Source organism: Miniopterus natalensis, chromosome 1, assembly GCF_054644295.1.
Source record: "Miniopterus natalensis isolate mMinNat1 chromosome 1, mMinNat1.hap1, whole genome shotgun sequence".
In the NCBI taxonomy this organism is placed as follows: Eukaryota; Metazoa; Chordata; class Mammalia; order Chiroptera; family Miniopteridae; genus Miniopterus; species Miniopterus natalensis.
In genome coordinates, this window is record NC_142081.1 from 61,587,126 (window position 1) to 61,607,804 (window position 20,679).

Consider the following 20,679-nt stretch of genomic DNA (forward strand, 5'->3'; position numbering starts at 1 on the left):
TCTCGTGGACAGACATAGTATGGGGTAATACCAATTTTTAAACCTTTGGTCATTGGGTAACTAAAATATGTTAACTTAAACTACCTGCTGATTATCAGTGAGATAAAACAGAAAGGTTTCCATATGCTTCTTAACAATTTGTAATTTCTTTTCTGTGATTTTTTTATAGAAGTACCTTGCCTAAGGGGTGGGTATCTGTGATAGTTAATTTTATGTGTCAACTTGCCTAATCTATGATGCCAAGCTATTTGGTCAAAAATCAGTCTAAATGTTGTTGCGAAGGCAATTTTCACATGTGACTAACATTTAAATCAGTAGACTCTGAGTAAAGGAAATTACCCTCTATAAAGTTGGTGGGCCTCATTATAAGAACACTTAAAGAAAAGACTGAGGTCCCCCAAAGAGTAGTTTGCCTCGAGGCAGCCTTTCAACTCAAGACAAAACATCAACATCAACGAGTGACAGAACTTCAGCATGTCTGCCAATCCTGTGGATTTCAAACTTGACAATCACATGAGCCAATTCGTTCAAAACCAAACCAAAACCAATGTGGATATGCATATGTATCTCCAAACCAAATCAAAACAACCTTCTCTCTATACATAATATATACATACATACATACTATTGGTTCTGTTTCTCTGTACTTCCTGACAAATACAGTGTCTTAAATAGTTTCTTAAAAACTTCTGAGTTGCTTATTTATTAAGGCTAGTGATTTCCTCTATATCCTTTATGTTTAAAAAATTCTTTCAAGCCAACTACTTACTTGTAAGTCATCTTCTGCTCCTTCAGTTTCATTTTTTAATGCTGGGCATCCTAAGAAAACAGGTAAAAGTTTAATTAAACATAGAATATTTGCCTTAGACTTTAAATTGATCACATCATTTCAGTACTACAGAAGTCTGATCAGAGACCATTCTGGGATGCCTGGCAACTAGTCATATGTTGGCCACTCATACTTGCCCCTTTATTAGAATAGAGAATAGAGTGATTGTTTTCCTCTTCTGCAGGTAAATTCCGAGTTACTTATAAAGAGATTTTTTTGTGTGTGAAAGTGTACTATTTCAGCAAGCCCTGCTCCTGAATTCTCTAAAATCTCAAACTGCTAGGTAAAGTATATGCACCACACTCCTCTGGTGTTTAGCCCATGTATGATTTCTTCAATTTTTCTAAACATTCTAACCCAGGAAAACAGTATTTACTACCCAGAAGTAGGATTTTAGTTTCTATAGTAAGAAAAATAAATAAATAGTCAATGGCCAATTGTTGCTATTGGCCTTTGTGTATCAATGTCTCTGTATACATTTTCATTATGTTCAAGAGAGCTTTTAGTCCAACAAATCAATGAAGAGGGATTTGTCCTAGCAATGAATTCTGAGTTTATGCTACCCTTGAGAGACATAGCTAGCACGGAGATGAGAAATCTGCCCTTTGAAAAGGGCTGCAATAAGTTCTTCCTTATTGTCACAGAAGGCTAAGAGAAATTTAATGAGATTGTTCAAAGTTTATACAGTGACTAACAACGTTTAAAAGTAACAAGACGGGTTGAATACAGCTGATGTCTATTTTACCTGGCTAGGAGTTTGGAAACCTCTCCTTATAAATTGTCTTTTTGAATGTTAAACTCAATCTATTTGACCCTAGTGAAAGAAGTGTCATCTCATGGGGACATAAGTATAAGCTTAAAAGTAATTCAAAACTTAATATAAATCATATCAAATCCAACAGCCATAGGTAATGATTTCCTCTTTAAAGCACTGGTTCTTCAACACTAGCTGAATACCAGAATCAACTGGGAAACTTTAAAAAACATACTGATGCTAGAGTATAGTACCAAAGCAATGTCAGAAATCTCTGTGAGGTGAGCCATAAGGGAGGGAATCAAGCATTTTTTATTTTTAAATTTTTTGCAGTGGTTTGGGAACCATAACCTTTGCTAGATAATCTGAAGATCTGTATTCATCATTTGTTTTTGAAAATTCATAATATAACCATTCAACTAGGATAACAATTCCTCATCACATCTGAAATGTCTAGGAACTTAAAAGAATATATATACATGAAATGCCTGGGTTCCACTCCCCAAATAGTTTGGTTCAAGTGACCTGGAGTAGGAAATAGTTATTCTTTTTCTCAAAAGCCTCCCCGGTAATTCAAACGTGCGGCCAACACTGAGAACACTGACATAAAAAGAACTTATCTCTCTGTCCCTCTCCCTTCCTCTCTCTCTGAAGTCAATATAAAAATATATTTAAAAAATCAAATAAAATGATAGACACATACTTCTTTAAAAAAACCACACACACACACAAAAACCCTGCAAGCTTTCGAGCTAATAATCTTAACAGACTGGAAAGATACACAAAGAGATAGATAGGGTTGTGGTATCCGTCAATGCTCAATAATGAAATCAGGTAAAAAGAAAAGGGTTTTGCGGTAGAATAACTGAAGTCTACCTTTATTTATTAGAAATTTTATATTTATCGTCACCCAAACAAGAATATGACTGATACACACACGGATTTCGAGAGTTGTAACTGGCTGCTCCCCTCTTCTTCACGCTCTTATTTGAAATCATCTGAATGATCTGAAGGGTACTGTTGACAGGCTCTTCAAAGGTAATAAATTTAAATGGTATATATTGTGATGCAACGAATATGAAACAGACTAAGGAGCCCATTATTTTACCTTCTTCACCTACAGTGAGCTTTCAAAGCCAGATCCCATTATTACAAAAGCTGACTTGTTCACAGTAACTCTACTTTTCTATATACAACTGATGAACAAATTAAGAAAACAGTGAAGAAAACTTACCTTGAGAAATATCCTCTATAGCTCTTCGAATACCTCTATCAAAAGCCCTAGCATCAGCAGGACTTTGAAAGGTAAGGCCAAATTTCTTGTCCTCAATCTTCCAGTGGTGAAATGTTGGAGTGACCTTATTGTAAATGAGGTCCTTTTTAAGCATACATTCCAAAACCACCTGTGAAAAGTTAAATGCCAAAGATTACTATATATATCAAATGCACCTAATGTAATTCTTAAATACGAACTGGAATGAGAAAAGAGCTATTACGTTTTCATGAGTATTTCAACCCTATATTAATACGGAGGTCTTGCTACTTAATCTACTTCACAGTTACTCAATACAGAAATTAAGATGGGACCAAAGAGGATTCTAGGAAAATGGAAAAGAACCACTAGGAATCTGTCTTCCTACCTAGACAACAACTGCACTGGCAGAATTTGTCTGAAATAACTATGCTGGAAGTCTGGAGTCTGTTGAAAGCTTGTAACTTCCAGAGGAACCCATGGATAGTTGTGCATGTGGTCCTGGGAGTTGTGCATGTGGTCCTGGAGCAGCATGCACACAAATCGTGGGAGCAAGGGTGGGCAAAACGAATCCTGTCCTCCGAATACCGGGTATCTGTGCTCTGATCACTGACTGCTGCTTCTGATCACAGAGGTAAAGACAAAGAAGAGGGCAGCCACTGCTCTCGTACCTTCCCTCACTGCTGCAAGTCCTTCCCCATCAGAGTGAAGTGACTTCCAGGGTATTTAAGGGGCTAGCAACCTTTTTACCTGTCATTTTTCACTTTTTCCCATTTTGAGAGCCAGGCATTAAAGACTAGAACATGCAAAAGCAACATATGTGGGGAAAATTAGAAAGTGACTATGCATACCCAGGAAAAGGATTAGAAAAGACATGAGAAGACATTAAGTTTATATCTCATTCTGCTCCTTGGCACAGAGACTAATAATAATAATAATAATAATAATAATAATAATAATAATAATAATGATATAGTACCAAAACCAGCAAACCCTGGAGAAATGAGACAATCTGATTTCCAGAGTTACCACATTATTAGATTCAAATGCGCAGTGTTCAACCAAAATATCCCAATGCATACAAAGAAATAGTAAAGTAAAGCTGGATTAAAGTGGGGTGGGGGAAAATCAACAGAAACTGTTCCTGAAAAAGACCCGATAGATCTACTAGACAAAGGCTTTTAAAAAACTGTCAAAGATTTTGTTTTGTTAAATATACAGTAAAGATTATTGATATGCTAAAAAAATACATTAATAGGTGATTTATTTACTCTGTAGGAAAAATAGGTAATGAGACAAACTATTACTGGCTGACAGGGAGTTATACCTATTAATTACCACTGTAGTAAACTAAAAGGTACTCTACAGAACTGAAGTGGTGACAACTCTCCAGAATAAATGACCTACACTTACTCTTAGAGCTTCTTTATATGTATCTGGTACAAAATAGATACTCCTAAATTCTGTTAAGACTCTCCTAAAGGCAAATGCCACAGCCATTACAAATATAATCTGAAAACCATTCTGTATATAGTTGCTAAAATTGAAACACGTCTCTAACTAATCTTAATAGTTGAAAAAAAATATGCCTTTTTCTAGGGTTAAGGAGATCTGAAAGTATGTAAATTTCATCAGACCTCCATGGTTAACGATGAATAACACTTATAAATTAGAGAGTAAAAATAAATTAAAAACTGAATCAGTGACCCTGACCTTATTTCTCCCCTAAAGAAAATATTTTACATTAATTTAATATAAAGCTATTCATAGTGTAAATAGAATTGTAAAGTGAAAGTTTAATAAAGACTGACTCAATAAGAATAACTATGAAAGAATATGTTGCCCAAAGAATATGACATCAATTAACTTTCCAGATCCATTAAGAATGTGGCTGGTGTGGCTCAGCAGTTGAGCATCGACCTAAGATCCAGGAGATCAAGGTTTGATTCCTGGTCAGGGCACATGCCCAGGTTGCAGGCTCGATCCCCAGTCAAGGGTGTGCAGGAGGCAGCTGATCAATGATGACTCTCTCATCACTGATGTTTCTATCTCTCTCTCCCCCTCTTCCTCCTTCTCTCTGAAATCAATAAAAACTTATATATAAACAAAAAGAACAAAGAATGTGGCTTGTTAACAAATAATAAATCAAAGGGTCACATTTTAGAATCAGCACAATACCAGAACTTTTTGAACTTTTGTTCACCTACAAGTGTGTTGGGATTAGAAATGAAGCATTATTTATTAGAAACTAAAAAATTAATGTATGATGAAAAAAATTAAAACTAGAAGAAAGCAACAACAGATTCAAAAGCTCTTTAATGTTTATGACTGCATGAAAAAAAAATTTTTTCAGACTTTGACATACCAACAGACACGACCATGTTTGCATGGAATATAATTTCTGTTAATAGACTGGCTGCAGCCAGCCTTAGGAAGGTGACTATTAATCATGAAGGAGGAAAAATACAACTATGTAGGGGTAGTATTTGGAAGAACAGCTTTGCATTCCAATACAGATCTAAGTTGGTTAAGACATACAAGTTTAAATTTTTTATTAGCTAAATACTTTTGGAACCATGAATATTTTAATGAGATCTTAAAGTCTTTCAATCTAGTTGTAACAAAAGGAACAATGTGTGTGTGTTTTTCTTCTTCTGTTAAGGGGAAACAGGTATTAATTAGGAAAAAATACATATGAACAGGTGAAGTCTAAAACTAAGAAAAGTGAAACTACAATTAGCATAAATGTAAAAATCTGATACAGATAAAGGGAGAGGGAGGAGAAGTGGTCCCCCTATAGTACCAGGCTAGGAGTTAAAAGAGAAGGGAAAAGAAAAAAGGTGGTTGCTGAAAACGGATGTTTGCACAAGTGAAAAGTGTCCAAAATAAAATTATTTGAGGCGTGAATAACAGAAGGAGCAGGAACAGGGCACATATATCCCCACTCCTCCCCCCAAAATGTTAGTACTGTGTAAGAGGAATTTGGAATAGTGGGATAGCAATTAATTAAGCTTGTGGGCTTTGCAGCTAAGATCACCTGGGTCCCATCCAGTCTCCACCACTCATTCATTCTCCATCTGACTTTTGAGAATTAAATGAGGTACTACAGAGTACTCAAAATATGCCTGACACATAACAACAAAACTTCAATAAATATTAGCTGCAATATTGAGGTTGGTCTCTAGGTGATGTCACTAACCGTAACAGAACAGTTGCTATGAGAGGCTAGGAGGTCGTTATTTATGAGGGGACTTTTTTTGAGAATGGAGGGGGAGGGGTTTGAATGATAAAGGTACTCAGGACCTCAAAGAGCTTGTGAACAGATTCTGAGGAGCTTAAGTTAATGGGTTCTAAAAGCAGTGAAAACATTTCAACCTCCCCATGTTTTTCCTTCTTCTAAAAGAAATTCTAGGGTATTTGATGGGGGGGACACACACCAAGATCACTAAACAACTAAAACTTCTGAAGACATATTCCAAGTTATTTTGGGAAATATAGAGTAAAACTCCCATCATAAAATTACTAGACTTGTTTTCCACAAGCATTTAAAATAGAACAAGCCAAAAATGGGTATAAGTGCATTTTTGTTTAACTAACAACTACTAATAATTTGGGAGAGCAGAGTAAAATTAAATATGTGCTTTAAACTACTATGTACTTTATTATAGTTGCTACCTTACAAGTAGAAAATTACATGTTCACAAATAGTATTATCTAAAAAGTAGTACAGCTGGTAACCAAAGCTAAAAAAATTTTACTAGTAACTTTCTGAAACACCTGTGAATCACTTCATTTTTTAAATAAAAATTTCAAATTCAAATTAAATTATTTTTAATCAAAATCAATAATTGGCATCTTAAATAGTTGCCTCAGATTATGAACTTTAGTCTTCTGGATGACATAAAAACAGTATCCTTTATGAAGGAAACCAAGGCATCCTATGAAATATGAAATTGTATTGTTATTAAATACATTATTCTTACTAATTATTAATAAAAATAATTTATATTTAACACTGTTCTGAGCTGAGTGGGATTTTAGAAATTTTTAAAAAATGACAAAAGAAACAATAGCATGTTTCTTGCATGATAGCAGTTCAGCTAGTAAAAAGGGAAGGAGGCAGTACTCGTTCAGAAAGCCTGCGTCATAAAGCACAGAAACTGCTCCACAGCAAAGGAGAATAGACACACATGGCCTAATGCTTCGTGAATTTTTACTGAAGGAACAAAAATGTTCTAAGAACATTATTAATACAGCTGGCAAAACTGGAGTATGGAATCTACACTGAAGTACTATATTTATGTTAAATTTCCTAAATAAAATAATTATACTTTGAGTATATAAGAAAATATCCTTGTTCTTGGGAAAAATACAATAAGTATTAAGGGGTAAAAGGTGGGATGTATGCAACTTACTTCAAATACGTAGTTTAAAAAACATGCGAGCGTGTGTGTACTACGGTGGGGAGAGAATAAAACCAATGTGGCAAAATGTTAAAAACTGGTGATTTGGGGTTAACGGGTGTATAGGAGTTCTTGTACTATTCTTGCTCAAGTTGATTCTTTGCCAATACTAGGGAAATGGACAAAAGAGGGCACAAAGTACAAATAAACAGTATTAGAAAAGGCAAGGGACAAAACTGAAGGCACAGTAAAACACTCAGAAAATAATAAATACAACGTAAGGGCTTATGACCCCAAATTTGAAAACTTAGTGAAATAACTGATTTCTTAGAAAAACTACAACTTACCAAAACTAACTGAAAAGAAACAGAAAACCATTAGAGACCTATAACCATTAAAGAAACTGAGTAAGTAGAAAGTGAGAATGACAGGGGATGAGGGAATGGGAGGAGAGATACAGTGGGATTCTATCAGCACTAAGGACCATAAGCAAGAAGGCCACTCTCTGTGGAGAACTGAGGGGATTAATATCAGCAAAAAGAGAAGGGAACTGTCACAATAATTAGGACACTGCTCTAACTCCTGTTGGCCATAATAAAGAACAATATAAAATTATTGGGCACAATGTAAAGGTTTATGACCCCAAGGTAATATTCCTTGCTTCTTTATTTGGCTCCTTCCCAAGTTCTTATCATATAGCCTGTTAGATCTCTGAATTGCCAGAATAAAACTAAACAAGCTTAAACGATTCTCTTCTCCCTCAACTGGGTCTGTATAATTTGGAGAGGGGTCCAGACAATTCTGATGGAATCAATCTCAATGATCTAATGATTTAACAGCTATGAACCTTTATTAATCGATTTATACAGCAATATCTATATAACACAAAAATTATTTAGAAACTCAAGAATATCCAAAAACTAATGATGGTTGGAGAGTTTCAGCCTATGAATGGAAGGAGACCAAAAAAGGATATATAAGATTTGTATAATTTAATAAAGTTTAAATAAAGTTTATGGATGTTGGAATAAAGAAAGGACTCAAATCAGTAACTGAAGTTTCTACCTTAAGAAATTAGAAAAAGAGCCAAAACCTCAAAGCAAGCAGAAGGAAATGAAAAACAGAAATCAATAAAACTGAAAACAAAGGGGGGTAAAAATCAATGAAACAAAAAGCTGGTTTAACAAACAATAAATTGATAAATCTCTAGCAAGACTGACAAATTAAAAATGAAGACATAAATCACCAATTTCAGGAATGAAACAGGATATCGCTAAAGATGCTGTAGGCTGCTAAAGATACTTGGGGAGGAACAAAAAGAGCAATGAAACAAAATGGGGAACATATACAAAAATGCTCAACTGACTTTTACCAAAGTACAAAAGTAATTTAATGGAGGAAGGACAAACTTTTCAACAGATGGTGCTGTAAAAACTAGACATTCATAGACAAAAGAAATTAACTTTTATCTAAGTATCATACCTTTGGTAAAAATTAACAACTATAAAACTTTTAGGAAGAAAACATAGAATAAATCCCAGGGACCTACCTAGGGCTAGGCAAAGAGTTCTTCTTAGAGTTGACACCAAAATCATGATCCATGAAAGGAAAAAAACTGATAAACTGTACTTCATCAAAATTAAAAACTTTGTTCTACAAAACACCCCGTGAAGTAGGTAAAAGGAATGGAAGAAAATATTTGCAAACCATATGCTTATCCCAAAAAAGAACTAATATATCTAGAATATATAAAGAACTCTCAAAACTGGCAAAGGACATGAACAGATATTTCACCAAAGAAGGTACACATAAACACAAGAAAAGATATTCCACATCATTAGCCATTAGGGAAATAAAAATTAAAACCACAATGAGCTATCACTGCACACCTAAAATAAAAAATAGTGACTATACAAAATTCTGGCAAGAATGCCTAGAAACCAGATTGCTCATACACTATTGGTAAAAATTTAACATGGTACAGCCATTCTAGGGAAAAGTCTGGCAGTTTCTTACAATACTAAACATGCAACTATCACACCACACATCAATTACACTATGGTCATTTATCCCAGAGAAATAAAACTTATGTTCATAGTAGCTATACTTGCAATAGCCCCAAACTGTAAAGAGCTTTTATTTCTTTCAGTGATTCAATGGTTCAACTTTTTTACATAGCTGTCGTAGAACACGAGACAACAAGAAATAGGAACAAACTATTGATACACACTCAACAACCTGGATGAACCCTCAGGGAACTATGCTGAATGAAAAAAACCAATCCTGTTACATAGTTATGATTCCAATTACATAACGCTTTTGAGATGACAAAATTATAGAAATGGAGAACAGGTGAGCAGTTTTCAGGCCAAGAGGGAAGAAGGGATGTTTATAGAAGAGTAAGTAACGGGAAAGGATTCTTATGGTTACTGAATTGTTCTGTATCTTTTCTATGGTAGTGGACACATGATAAAACTATATAGACCTAAATACATATCCAAATGAGTACAGAACTGGGAAAATCTGAGTATGATGGATTGTGTTGATGTGAACACATATTCTGGCTGTGATACACTAGTTTTGCAAAATGTTACCACTGGGAAAACTGGGTAAAAGGAAACCAGAATCTCTTTACATTATTCTTTACAAAAGCAACTCATAATCTATAATTATCTCAATAAAAAGATCAATTTAAAAAGTCTATGGAATATTTGCAAAATCAGATTTCAGAAAAATTAGTATCAAATTCTGATGGAAACATAAAAGATATCAAAGACACTTCTTTATTGTAACAAATGACATCTCAAAACAATAGTTAACATCCTATGTCTCTCTATGCAACACTAGAAATCCCGTATTTAATAATTCACAAAAAAGCCAACATTATCTAATATTATTCTGGAAGTTCCGCCCACCACTATTTGAAAAGAAGATGAGTTGCATGAATGAGCTTTAAAAGAGACCAAAAATGACCCCCCAAAAATCATATACACAGTCACAGAATTTTTTATATATGTAGGAGAAAATGTAAATGAATGTACCTATATTTTAAAAAAATTGTTTATAGAGTTATGGAAAAATGAGCAAAAATAGACCCCAACAGGGGGATAAATCAGACTAATGAGGGGAAAATTAGTATTAGCGGATATTAAACTCTATATAAAATTAACTTAAAACGTGTAATATTCACATAAAAAATCAATAAAGAGTGGAATTAATCAGGAAGCGGTATGGATATAATTTCATTCTTCTGAAATCTAGACAAGAGAGTTCTCACCAGAAACCAAATCAATCAGCACTCAGATCTTATAGACTTCCCAGACTCCAAATCTGTTAGAAAATAAATTTCCACTGTTTTAGCCAACCAGTCTATGGCATTTTTTATCACAGCCCTAGCAAACTACTACAAGTCTAGCATATAGAAGGCACTCAAGCAGCTGTTAATTAAAAGAATAATAGCAATCAACCAATCAATTAAAAGCATGCTACATTTGCATGATAATTTAGATTCTAGCAGAGCAAAAGTAGTGACAAAATATTTAGAAAGCTAGTAAGTGAGATAAAGAAAGTTTGAACTTTAATTTAGCTATCAGGGAAGCTATTAACTATTACAACGATTTAACGGCAGTTGGAATGTAATGGAAGGAATGTGAAATGTATCACAATCCGGTATAAAGGAGAATGAAGCCAAAATAATCCTGATGAGCTTGATAGACCAGATCAACCAGTATAAATCAATAACTAACGAATGGAATGATTTTAATTTAAAGCAAGCCAATTAAGTAATAAAGAGGAAGTTTAGTATATTCAGTAAAGAGAATACTGAAGGAAATTAAAGAGTTCACCTGAAATTTTCTGAAAAAAGGAAATAAAAGCAACAAGGCAGGTAATATGGGAAATACGCTAAATCTTAATCTCCAGAAAACAGCTATTACATGACTCCAAGAGAAAAATAACAGATACGCTAACAGGCAGGTTTTTTCTCTTCAGGGAGTATTAGCAATATTAAGAGTTAACTGTTGAAAAACAACTACCAAGAGAAAGTCACAAAATTTATGGTTATACAAAAAAGTCATTAATAGCACAATTTATCATCTTTACATGGATTGACCCTAAAATGAGTAGGTAATTTTGGACTAGATGAATGTTATCGTTATTATTAGCACGTCTTCCAATTCCAATTCTTCACAGGAAAACTGATTTGCCCAAGGTGCTTTCTTTAACTCAATTTTCCTAGTTTTTCATCTATGATTTACCTGTGACAAAAAAAGGAAATTGTTCCTGCCATTATTGCTTCCTCAGGACTAGCAATCTGTCTACATACTCTGCTCCACATAAACTCTTAGTATGCTATCTATAGTTCTTTAGTTAATATAAAAGAGGGGAGGGCATTTCCGTAAGTTCAAAGCTTGCTTTTGGTAAACAATAGCTAAGTAAGACAACATCATGAAAGTGTCTGCCTTGCCCGGCGGGGCGTGGCTCAGCGGTTGAGCGTCGACCTAGGATCCAGGCGATCAGGGTTCGATTCCCGGTCAGGGCACATGCCTGGGTTGCGGGCTGCAGCCGATCAATGACTCTCTCATCACTGATGTTTCTATCTCTCTCTCTCCCTCTCTTTTCCTCTCTCTGAAATCAATAAAGATATATTAAAAAAAAAAAAAAGAAAGTGTCTGCCTTTGGGAAAGGGCAGATAGATTCAAGACAAAGGAAGTAAAGGCCAGATTATAAAAGTTCCTCCCCCACAGCCCTGGCTGGGGGGTTCAGTTGGTTGGAGTGTAGTCCCGAACCAAAAGGTTTTGGGTTGGATTCCTGTCGGGCACATACCTAGGCGGCAGGTCTGATCCCCAGTAGGGGCACATAAGGGAGGCAAGCAACAGATGATGTTTCTCTCTCTCCTCCTCCCTCTCTCAAAAAACAAAACAAAACAAAACAACAGTAAAGACATCCTCAGGTAAGAATTAAAAAAGTTCCTCCCCACAAATGAACTCCCTACACTTCTTTCTCCTGACTTGTTTTACCCATTATCACTTAGGACTATCTAGCATATTAATCTTATTTATTTCTTGTGATTTTCCTTTATCCTCACCACACTGTATATTATCTTAAAAACTAGAATTTCTGTCATTGTTCATTTAGCTATTCCCAATGCTTCGAACAGTGTCTAGCACACAGCAGCTTCTCAATATATACTTGTAGCACGAAAGACTAGCCTTTAAAAGGGTAGTAATTTTCTTTTAATGATGTAGAATTTAATGAAGTTCCTTTAGTGTAAAGTAAGGTTAAAAACTCAGCAACATATTGTCTACTGAAATATGAAGTAGTTTAAATTACTGACAAAAAAAGTTAGATTAGATTTATTTTTATCTTTATTGTTGGAAGTATTACAGATGCCCCCCCCATTAATCCCCTCTACCCCGCATCCACCCCACCCCCAGGCCTTCCCCATACCAATGTCTGGGTCCACAGATTATGCATATATGTATATAAATTCTTTGATTAATCTCTCCCCACCCACTCCTTCCCTCTGAGATCCCTCAGTCTGTTCCATGCTTCTGTGTCTCTGGATCTATTTTGTTCATCAGTTTATTTTGTTTAAAAAGAAAATAATAAAAAAGATACTCAAGCCAGAGGAATCTAGTCAAATTGGGAGAAAATCGGAGGCACAAAGTAATAGAATAAGCATGAAATTGTAGAGCAAGAGAAGGGGAATAAAAAAGAAATGACAGGAAATTGTAAAATTCCTCAAATGGAACAGTTCTGGATAGCAACCAGATCCAGGAAAGCAGCCTGCTGAAATGAAGACCAAAAGGTCAAGACTGCAAAGCAAAGTAGCCAAGAATAATGATGAGGTTCAGATGTGGAAAAGCTGGCTATGGGAAGGAATGGCTAAGGTCAGCAGATGAAAATGAAAGCTAAAGGATGGTGATCTGAATGGTACAGTGTCAATAAAAGGATTTATATATATGGCTGATAGAGTAATACCCTGTAAGACGAATAAAGTACAATAAAAATGCTAACACCATCTCTACTCCCACTCCCCACCCCAACTGTGATATTACAGTGAATAGGAGAACCAGTATCTTTCAGGAGACAGAGCTGTTCAATCTTAAAGGGAAAACTAGCTAATGCAATCGGCTTTAGTGGAAGACTGAGGTTTCACAATGCAATAATTCACAGAGGCACAGTGGGAAAAGCTAAGCAGGAAATTGTTGTTCTGTACTTTTATAAAGTTCAATCCAAGGCACAAAAATGTTTCCCTGGGCTTTTAAAGTTTCCCATGGTGGAAAGGAGGTGTGTCTTATTGTTAAGAAAGCTACTCTTAAAACTATTTTCTCCCTAGAAAACTAATACTCTAATTTTGTTTTAGGCTCTAATAACTGAAAAGAAACCCCATTTTACAATGTGTCATGTTAAACAGTAAAACTATTATCTTACAAGCATTTTTATAAGCCACTTTTTATCCACAACCTAATTATACTTATTAATCTGAAAAACATATCCTTAATCTCTTTGGCAACTTCCTAAACTTGAAATGTTTCTTGTTTTCCCTTTCTTCACTTCATTTTTACCTTTATTATTTTTACCTGTACTCATTATTACCTTTGTCACTATAAGTTTAGAATGGCAACTATCTTATAACGTTGCTCTGACATAGCACAATGCCTTCTTCTTGTTTCCACAGATCTTAAGTAATCCAAATGTTAAAAGTCCTACTGTACCTTTCTATGTAACCTATTCCATTTTTTGTCATCTCTTAGCATATAACATGCTTTTAAAAGCATAATTTTAATTAAATTTGTAAATTTACAGGATTTTATTGCCTACTACATAAACATTAGAATACCTAATTTAGATCCCCATCGTAATTTAAAACTGTTTAGTAGTAAATATTTTAGCAAATTTTTAATGCCATTATGGACAGTTTATTCAGCTATTTATAAAGACTCCAATGGTGTATTATAATAATACAGTACTTTAAACTTACATATCACATACAATTCAGCCCAAAAATGGTCAAAAAACATAACCTATACATATGATAAAATGTGAATAAAATACAAGTCTCATATTAACAGAGAAGAGCCAACATATCTACGGAAAAATGAATACAAAGGAGAAATTTTCTATTATGGGGAATGTGAAGCTCTATAGTAAAGATTACACAAATTAACAGTTAAATTTTAAGAAATACATGATCCAGGATATAAAACTAACTTATACTAGAGACTTAAATGAAGAAATCAAGGCAATAAAGATTTAGAAGGAAATGGAGGAGGCAACTCATACAGATCAAAGAAAGTGGTTCTGAGAACCTATCCTTGTGAAAGACCATCCCACCGCAGTACTTTGACTACCTTAGAGTACAACACCAAAAACCTGGTGTTTCTCAGTGCTTCCCAATGTTTTCCTCAAGCATACTTTAAAAAATAACATCTGTAAGGCAACCAGGAACAAGGAGTTGCTACTGGTTAAGAGGCAACAAACCTACAGGCTCTAGCCACTTTTATTCATGGCAAGTAGCTTGGGAAGCTCTAATTTAGAGTATCAGAAGGGTAACCTATAAAATAAACTCTACCTTTGTAAGCATCATAAAAACAAGGAAGTTATAAGTAAGCATCACAGGAAATAATTTCTGATTACTCTGAACAAACCAATAAATGAATGACTTAGACTACCACAATTACACACAATGCTGCATTCCTAAAAAAATCCCAGTCAGCCTACGCTTTATTTGTGCTCCCTTTCTTATTAAAAAAAAAAAAAAAGTGAAATATACCCCTTTGGGAAGTGTAAAAGACATATTTTTAGTACAAGTAATTGCTAATCAAAGGCTAGAAAAACTCTTCTACAAAAGTGCTTCTTTCACCCTTGAGAAAAGCCTTTTTTCTTCTTCACTATTGTTACCAGTAATGAAGGCTCCTTAAAATAGTATCAATTTTTCTTTATTAGCTATACAAATGGCCACAGGTACATCTCTTTACTGATTATCTATTCTTTCTTAAAGAGCACAAGTTTTTCTTGTGGAATGAGGGGCAGGAAATCATTTCTAGAATTCATCTAAGGTAGATGATTCTAAGTTGTGACTGACAGACAAAAAATGTATACAGAGCACAGTTTTTAGCAAATATCTTTTATATGATTCAAATGTAGTTTACTCACCAAGAGGATTTTAAAGAAAACTATCAACTTAGGAAGAACTTTGTAAATTTATAGACTCAACAGTCACATAGTACTTCTTTCTTAGATAAATCAATAAAACTAGAACTCAAAAAACTGAATCAAAATAAAACCAGTCAATAAAAATATCTATAGAAATTAAGAATTCCAAAATGCAGTGATAACGAAAAAGAATATATACATCATGTCTGTATTGCTTCAGAAGTATCTGGTCAAAAGTGTATTACCAGCAGAGGGGGGCAATTAATCTGCTTATTTTAATGTCACTGTCCCATTTGTCTTGAGACTCCACAAGACCGCTGTTTTCAATTTAAAACCATGCATTATTGCCTCTGCCCTTAATCATACAAATCCCCATAACCTAAAATGCTTTACTATATAGCTAATCTCTACAAGAAATATGGCAATCCTCCAACTGAGTAATTTTTCCTTCCTGTCTCCAATGAGATATATTTATTATCCCTGTTACACAGATAACAAGCTTCCTTGAGGAGAAATGGTTAGGTGAAACAACAGGTGTTCTGATTCCTAAGTCAGTGCTTCTATCAGAAGAACATATTTTTTTGTTAGTCTATTATGATTCTACACCTAAGGGATCTTTTTAAGTCCTGCCATAGGGAATAAGTTTGTGTTCTTTCTGAATCCCAGGTTTATTCTCACTAGCTTTATGTCAAAGCCACAATGAGCAGCACCTAATCCATCAGTCTGGGCTGTCTTTGATCAGCCCCACTCCTAGTTATGCAGATTATGTCCCTTATTAAATTATCCTAAAGTAAACTGCCCATTAATATAGCCAATATTTTTAGATTTTCACTATTTTACTCAGTTTCTAAAATTTACAACAACTCCAACAACATTTCCCAGTTATCATTAGCTTAGACAAGAAGCATTACACTCCAGGGCAAGTCACCATAAGCTCTTTCTCAGAAGTCTACAAAGCCTTACTTTAAATTAGCATTAGCATGTGCCAGCCACTATCTTATTGAAAGCCAAAATCACCTTTAAATATTTAAACTTTTAGAGACGACATGTCAAATTTATTACATATACTTCAAAATTCAATGGGGTTTCCTACAATCCTAAAACTACATTCTGGTTCACTGAGATACAGTCAGGAGTAAATCATAAACTCAAAAAACACTAGAGCTGGAAGGCTTTCAAGGTCCACAAGACAAGTTAGTTTAACAAGACAAGTTAAATTACTGAAACAATTCAACAGTAAAAATTATCCAGAAACCAAGAGCTGAAATTAAAAGTAAATTTATTTAAAATGTTCAGGCCCTGGACAGGTAACTCAGTTGTTTAGAGTGTCGTCCCGATACACTAAGTTTGCTGGATCACCAGTCAGGGCACATACAAGAAGCAACCAATGAATGCATAAATAATAAACGGAACAACAAATCTCTCTCTCCCTCCCCCTTCCTCTCTCTCTTTTAAATCAACAAATTAAAAATAATTTTAATGTTCATGTATGAAAAAATTATTTGAAATTTAAAATACACTTTCAATAGAAATGACATTATAGATGCTAAATAAGCTCACAAACCAGTTCACAAATACATTTTCAAGGGTCTTAGAAATTTTTGGCACTTTATTCTCATTATGCTTCTAAGAGTATGTTCTCCTTTTACTTGACGCAGAAATGACACTAACATTACTCAGCTTTTCGGATTATGATTAGAGTTGTTTTTTGGCTCACAAATGAAATAAAGGAGAAAGAGCTTTCTACACTAATGAAAAAGTAAATATTTAACATTACCAAAGGTTAGATTCAAATTTTAAAACACATAGATGAAAGAAAACACTTGTCTGGGTGGAAGATAGCAATGTTAAAAACTAGGCTGGTCACCGGGAAATCTAACGAGACTAGAGTAACTAAATAAATTAGAAATGAAGAGAGAACCTGAAAAATCAAAAGTCTAGGGTAGGGGTTAGCAACGTTTTTCTGTTTAAGGGAACAGATATTTATGGTCTCTGTTGCAACTACTCAAGTCTGCCATTGCAGTATGAAAGTATCCATAAACAAAATGTAAATGAATAAGCCTGGCTATGTTCCAATAAAATTTTATATATGGACATTGAAATTTGGATTTCATATATTTTTCATATGCCACAAAATCATTACTCTTCTTTGATTATTTTCAATTATTTAAAAATGCTGGCCCTGGCCAGGCAGCTCAGTTGGTTAGAGCATTGAACCAACATGCCAAGATTGCAGGTTTGATTCCCGGTCAGGGCACATACAAGCAGCCGCCAATGAATGCATCAATAAGTAGAACGGCAAATTGATGTTTCTATCTCTTGCCCCCTTTCTCTCTCCCTCTCTCTCTAAATTCAATCAATAAATTAACTAAATTTTAAAAAAATGCTAAAACCAACTCATGGGCCAGACGAAAACAGGTGGCAAGCCCGGATTTGGCCTGTGGACTATATAGCTTGCCAGCCTCCAGTCTAGGAGATAGTGGGGAGGAGAGGCAGGGTCTACCTGGTTTAATAACTAGGGGGACTATCAATGAATACTTCCATTAAATCTAACCAGAAAAGCAGCTCACTTCCAACATGTGTATATTGTCAGTTTCAGTTGCAAAAAAACAGGAATAGTCCATTGTGCTTAATATTAAAAGAGCTCCAGAAACATAATCATTGATCCTGGGCAAAAATTATTCTCATAAATTATGGTACTCTAGTCATAATTTTAAACAAATAATTCATTCTATGGAATCGTAAAATTATAACAATAAATGTATTATTAATTACCATTTTGTCCCTGAGTCGCTCTCCACGGATAAAAAAGTCAGCACAGCCATTCTCTTCCTGGTGAGAGACTTTGAAGACAGTGACGCAGCTCAGTCCACTCCCTCCAAGTGGTAACCATCCACCACTTGAGTCATCCCGGGTCATCACCACAGCTCGCACTCGTGCATAACTATTACTAAAATAAATGCAAAGATTATAAATTAGCTTTCCCATAAACAAAAACCAGTCAAGCTGTCAGTCTTACATGAAAAACCGAAGACCATGTTAGTTAATGTGTAGTAACTAAAGTGTTTACTACTTCCATGATAGTCCACAGAAAGTAACCTATTTGAAAGAGGTCAAAAACCACAAACTAACTTAAAAGGTTAACCTTTATTTGGAAAACTAACCTCACAATAAGACTACAGAACTCTTACTTCAATTAATCATTTATAGTTTTAAGCACATTTGAGTGCCATGGAGCAAGTTAAGAAAAATCCCGGAGACAAACACTCAAATTACATGGGCCATCATCAAACTTGTCTATATATATTCACCTGGACAAATTACTACTGTATTTTGGTATATTTAATAGTGAAACCTCTAAGTTTCTAACACTTCTGGATTAGATTATAAATAAAATTCTAAACTCGGATACCCCACTTTTTATTTCTTCTAAGAACTGGAATCTAAATCACACAAATCATATAAAGACAAATGTTCTGTTTCAGTAACTTTATTGAGCAAATTAGCCTATAGAAAGCTTTCATGCCTTCTTCTTGGCAGACTCTATTTTGAAGAAACTACATTCTAGTTCCACTCAGAATCATTTCCCAGTATTAACCACAACTATATTTTACACAAAATCTAAGTGTGTTTCAGCTACTAATGTTCTAGATAACCAACACCTAAGCATTTTAGTTCTAAAACTTTTAATAAAATTACTGATGAAATTCTTTCTAAGAGTAGTATATCTTGCTGACTTCTTAGAAAATTATACTGAACTTAAACTTGTCTTGGTTATTATGAATGTCAACAGAGGTTCTATGTAACAGCTCTATGCTACTACTTAGTCTCTCTGTATGTTCTAAGTCTTAGGCTGCCAGCTGTAATTTCTCATCATAGTGCTTGTCTGAAATCTCCCCCTCTCCTTTCTTTTACTTTATGTATTTTATTGAAAGGTATTTCACATATGATAACATATATTGATTTTAAATACATAATTCAACAAATTCTGACAAATGTACATATCTGCATAACCAACATGATAATCATGATATAAAAGATTTTCACTACTCCAGAAAATTCCCTTAAGCCTCCTTCCCATCAAATAGATAACCATGGCTCTGATTTCTAACATATACATTACTTTTGTCTATTATGGTACTTCACATAAATGGAATCAAACAGTATCACCACTTGTACCCTTTAAGTCTGATTGCTTTCACTAATTATGTTATTGTATTAACAGTTCTTTTTTTTTTCCCCCCTGCTAGTCCTCTCACTGAATAAATATATCATATTGTATTTATTCTTTCTTACATTGATGGACACTTGGACTGATCCTAGCTGTTGATTATTATGAATAAAGCTGTTAAAAATATTCTAGTACAGCCTTTCTATAGAGACATATGCTTTCATTTCTCTTAATTACCTAGGAATGGAATTGATAGGTCAGATAGTATGTTTAACTAAACTAAAATCCTGTTTTCCAAACTGGTTATACCATTATCATAGTCCCATCAATAATGTATGGTAGTTTCAGTTGCTCCACATCCTTACCAACACTGGATGCTTTCAGACTTTTAAATTTAATTCATTGTAGTGAGTATATAGTGGTAACCTATTCTGGTTTTAATACCCATTTCCCTGATGACTCATGATGTTGAGCATCTTTTCATATGCTTACTGGCCATTTGTATGGCTTCTTTATAAGTCTTTTGTTTTTTTGTTTTTGTTTTTTATTATGCTGCATTTTATTACTGATTTTTAAGAAGTTCTTTATATATTCTATATACAAATCTCATCAGTGAGCTATACACTTTTAAAGCTGTACTGTGCTGTGGTTGAGTGAGAAGTCTAAAGTCAAGCTTTCAAAATTTGGATCCTGGCTCAAAAACTTACTAGCTGTGTGTCCTTGAGATGTCACAGAATTCACCTATAAAAAATGTAAACAATGCCTGACATATAATAAACACTATAGAAGTGTTAATTATTATTACTACAACAAAGAATTTTAAGCTGATGTAGTTGTCATCCTGGTAATTCAAAGCAAGGTAGGGAAAAATAAATTTTACATGGATAACTATAATCGTCTATTACTAGGGTCAAAATAATTCTTTATATAGAAGCTCTGAAAGTCTTGAGCTTTACAGGTGACATTCTATCTAAGTTTTTTATTATTCAGTTATTCAGAGGCTCTAATTCTAGTTTTGGCCCAATGCTGACCAATCTTCAACTCAGAGAACTGGTCAGTGGAGGTATGGATGCATAAAGGCTGGACTGACATAAATATCAAATTGGAATC

At 34.4% G+C, this 20,679-nt stretch overlaps 1 protein-coding gene across 2 annotated transcripts in view; it reads right to left on the reverse strand.

Annotated features, from left to right (window-relative positions):
• Positions 1-20,679, reverse strand: part of SPRED1 (sprouty related EVH1 domain containing 1) — a 104,861-nt gene that overhangs the window by 35,013 nt on the left and 49,169 nt on the right. The window contains exons 2-4 of one of the 2 annotated variants that reach the window (XM_016220393.2): positions 18,174-18,348; positions 2,818-2,986; positions 770-819 (exon numbers count right to left, since the gene is read on the reverse strand). In XM_016220393.2, the coding sequence (XP_016075879.2) occupies positions 770-819; positions 2,818-2,986; positions 18,174-18,348 (394 nt within the window). Of the gene's footprint in view, positions 1-769; positions 820-2,817; positions 2,987-18,173; positions 18,402-20,679 lie in introns of those variants that run through there. The other variant, XM_087822372.1, reaches the window with a different exon arrangement.